Here is a 3,982-nt window from a genome sequence, read left to right as displayed (position 1 = left end):
AAGCTTCTTTAATTCTACATGCGCAACCGTTCAGTTTGTCTGCGTATCGAACTTAAGAGAAACCACCCCTTTTTCCTAGCACAAAACCCGAAGAAACGGCCTGAAAACTGCAGCCCTAGCGCTTCGGTGGACGCACTACACGGCTTATGGCCTATTTACACTATTAATTCACACCTTTTCTGACAAAATAATGGTTCCACATTTTTGAAAAAAACAATTAAATTTGTTATTTTTTTGATATTTAAAAGTGCGTCTTTTTGACTGAATTTTTCCACAAACTGCACGTTTATCTCGTCACACAATAATTTTCACTATAATAAATGTTCACACAAAACATTTCTGCCGTCGAAACTGACAAAGTAATGGTTCCACTTTTTTAAATTTCGTTTTGTAATTTGCACAAACTAATAAAATCCATTTTTATTGAAGCGAATATTCAAAATGGCGGCAGCCATTTTTGTCAGTTCATTTTGAGATTTCTACGGAATTTTTCACAATTTCCGCTACGCAACGCCAGGTGGCAGAGTGAATTTGAATATTTTGTTGGGTGAAAAAACTAAAGGAATGGAAACTCTTAATTAGGTCTTGTACACATTTTTTCATTACAAACTTAGTGATATTAATACTGTGTTCGGTATTGGAAGTTTCCGTTATTGATACTTGTTTTAATACCGGTATTGTATTCCCTAATGCTTGATTTCCTCTTACGCCGTTTACGCTCCGTTTACGTTTTAAACAATAAAAAAGGAACGTGGTTTAGCTAAACGGAGCGTAAACGGAGTAAGAGGAAATTAAGCATAAAGGGCATAGGGCAGAATATGTGGTTGAAATAAAAAATACGAAACGACAGATAGGACTTTTTCAAAAAGACAGTTAAAAATAAATAAAAAGGCAGTTGATAATACTGCAGTTTACACGGCCATTACTGTCTTTTTTCACAATTTGAACTTCACAATTGCATTTTAATAACTTCCTTTTTGAATTTTTTGCCTCCAAAATTATTTGTTTTCATTTCCATTTTTGATTTTTTTAACTGCCTTTTTCATTTCTTATATCTGCCGTTTATTGCGAACCGATATTTATGTTGTGAGACAAAAAAAGCGTGTTTTCGTTTGATTTTAAATTGATATATTTTTCACAGCAAGGTCAGAACCGAAGTAACAAATTTAAGAATGGGAAATCTAGTTGATTCTGATATCGACGCAATTTCTGAAGGTTTGAGCGTTGTTTGGATTCCAGCACGCATCTGGTGCTGGTGGGTATGATGTTCTGTATGTCCAACGGAGTGTGCATCTTGTGCATCTGACACCAGCTGGCAATTGAATGGCAACACGCATTTGTCCGTTTTGGTGGTCGCCACCTGAGCAGGCCCAGTTGTTGTCTCGGACTCCTCTATCGGCGCTGTTGATGTTAAGACGTTGGAAGCAGTTGTTGTTCTCAGTCACTTGTGGGCAAAGTTCGAACATGAAACCACCACGATGATTGGCAGTGAATTCAACGATGGCGTTGATGACCTGTCCAGCGTTGTATGTTCCAGTGATGATACCTTTGTCGTATCTACCTCCTTGTTGGGCATGAGTGTTTCCTGGGGCATCACCGCAACGTCCTGCAATATTTAAATCACAAAGTTAGTTTGGGTGAAAATTATTGGAATTGATGTGTGGCGGGCGTACCGCAAGTGGAGTATTGTTGATTTTGTTGAACATTTCCGCACCATACACCTGTGTCGTCCCACCAGAAGGGTTGTTGAGCTGCAGGGAACTCGTTTGGTCTACGGAAAATAGACGTTCTGGAGAGTGGAGTGTGCACGTAACCGTGTGGTTCAACAAGGGCGAGCCCAGCAGCGAAGATAAGTAATGCGAACTTCATTTTGATTCAGAAGTTTTAGACTTAACCAAATGACGGATTTGCTGGCCTTTTATAGGAAGCTGTTCATCATTAGAGTAATTGATAAGATTACGGGAAAATTCGGTTTGATAAGATAACTGGAAAGTAGTGGTTGATAAGGCGTTAGGTTTTCATTCATTATTATTACGCGCATTATGTAGAAATGGTGGTACAGGAACGTCATATGATTTCTTTGCAAATAATATACAAAATGCGTTCTGCTGACACCACTGGAAAGGGAGCGTATTAATGCCATGCTACGTAGTTTATACGAGATGTGTCGGTATTACGAGAGCTAACGCTAGTACTTCGAGTATAAACTACGGTGCATGGTGGTGTTATAGCAAATGTTACAATTTCTAGGAACAGGACTACGGGGACTACAGGAAGGCGTATAAGGTGCTGAAAGGCAAGATTTAATCAAAAGAGGCCTTACTATAGAGGAAACCTTACTAAAGGACTAAAGGTCCTATGAAAAAGGACGGCGATTTCGTAACTCCTACACGTTTCTTACGATTTTCCTGTAATTTTGGCTAGAGATTGACCTGACCCTAGATCAAAATAAGATTTACACCCTATACGCCTTCTCGAGTGACAGTGAGTATCATTTTGAATGAAAAAAAATGTCCACTTTTTTACAGTGCTAAAAGTTATTCGATACACTGTCTAGCTTCAGTACTCTGATGAGAGTCCCACTCATGCTTGAAGTGCGTTGTTTTTGTATATTATTTGCAAAGAAATCATATGACGTTCCTGTACCACCATTTCCACATAATGCGCGTAATAATAATGAATGAAAACCTAACGCCTTATCAACCACTACTTTCCAGTTATCTTATCAAACCGAAGTTTCCCGTAATCTTATCAATTACTCTAACGACCAACAGCTTCCTATAAAAGGCCAGCAAATCGTTCATTTGGCTAAGTCTAAAACTTCTGAATCAAAATGAAGTTCGCATTACTTATCTTCGCTGCTGGGCTCGCCCTTGTTGAACCACACGGTTACGTGCACACTCCACTCTCCAGAACGTCTATTTTCCGTAGACCAAACGAGTTCCCTGCAGCTCAACAACCCTTCTGGTGGGACGACACAGGTGTATGGTGCGGAAATGTTCAACAAAATCAACAATACTCCACTTGCGGTACGCCCGCCACACATCAATTCCAATAATTTTCACCCAAACTAACTTTGTGATTTAAATATTGCAGGACGTTGCGGTGATGCCCCAGGAAACACTCATGCCCAACAAGGAGGTAGATACGACAAAGGTATCATCACTGGAACATACAACGCTGGACAGGTCATCAACGCTATTGTTGAATTCACTGCCAATCATCGTGGTGGTTTCATGTTCGAACTTTGCCCACAAGTGACTGAGAACAACAACTGCTTCCAACGTCTTAACATCAACAGCGCCGATAGAGGAGTCCGAGACAACAACTGGGCCTGCTCAGGTGGCGACCACCAAAACGGACAAATGCGTGTTGCCATTCAATTGCCAGCTGGTGTCCGATGCACAAGATGCACACTCCGTTGGACATACAGAACTTCATACCCACCAGCACCAGATGCATGCTGGAATCCAAACAACGCTCAGACCTTCAGAAACTGCGTCGATATCAGAATCAACTAGATTTCCCATTCTTGAATTTGTCACTTCGGTTATGACCTTGCCATGAAAAATATATCATTTTAAAATCAAACAAAACACGCTTTTTCGTCTCACAACATAAATATCTAGACCCCTCAATGCTTTAAAACGAAAGTGTATATATCGCTTTCAACCTAGGGTGTTTTCTGATACTGATACTGGAGTGATAAGGCAGAAACGTCTGATGAATTTGTAAACAAAAATTCATTGACTGATCGGCTTCACTCATAGTGGTGTCGTCGCAATGAATGGTGCCATTATAACAGGTTTGTAAAATATGGAATGAGCAATGCTCTGTCTAGCATCGCAGCTTACTGTGACGTAAGTCACATAGAGAGGTTACGTCTGACGTATGATTGTATTTAACGACGTGCAGTGGTGATGTAGTGGTGATGCAGTGGTGATGTAGTGGTGATGCAGTGGTGATGTAGTGGTGATGCAGT

At 40.3% G+C, this 3,982-nt stretch overlaps 2 protein-coding genes across 2 annotated transcripts; one reads left to right on the top strand and one right to left on the bottom strand.

The window, feature by feature from the left end:
* Nucleotides 1-1,105: 1,105 nt before the first annotated feature.
* Nucleotides 1,106-1,910, bottom strand: LOC119083902. The gene is made up of 2 exons (XM_037193715.1): nucleotides 1,674-1,910; nucleotides 1,106-1,606 (listed from the first exon to the last, which is right to left on the bottom strand). The coding sequence occupies exons 1-2, from the start codon at nucleotides 1,867-1,869 to the stop codon at nucleotides 1,182-1,184; spliced, it is 621 nt and encodes a 206-aa protein (XP_037049610.1). The 5' UTR covers nucleotides 1,870-1,910; the 3' UTR covers nucleotides 1,106-1,181.
* Nucleotides 1,911-2,798: 888 nt separating this feature from the next.
* On the top strand, nucleotides 2,799-3,596 carry LOC119083901. The gene is made up of 2 exons (XM_037193714.1): nucleotides 2,799-3,029; nucleotides 3,097-3,596. The coding sequence occupies exons 1-2, from the start codon at nucleotides 2,834-2,836 to the stop codon at nucleotides 3,519-3,521; spliced, it is 621 nt and encodes a 206-aa protein (XP_037049609.1). The 5' UTR covers nucleotides 2,799-2,833; the 3' UTR covers nucleotides 3,522-3,596.
* The last annotated feature ends 386 nt before the right edge of the window (nucleotides 3,597-3,982 follow it).

Source organism: Bradysia coprophila, unplaced genomic scaffold, assembly GCF_014529535.1.
Source record: "Bradysia coprophila strain Holo2 unplaced genomic scaffold, BU_Bcop_v1 contig_70, whole genome shotgun sequence".
Taxonomy (NCBI): domain Eukaryota; kingdom Metazoa; phylum Arthropoda; class Insecta; order Diptera; family Sciaridae; genus Bradysia; species Bradysia coprophila.
The sequence above is the reverse complement of the archived record's forward strand: the minus strand, read 5'-3'. Positions and strand labels throughout refer to the sequence as shown.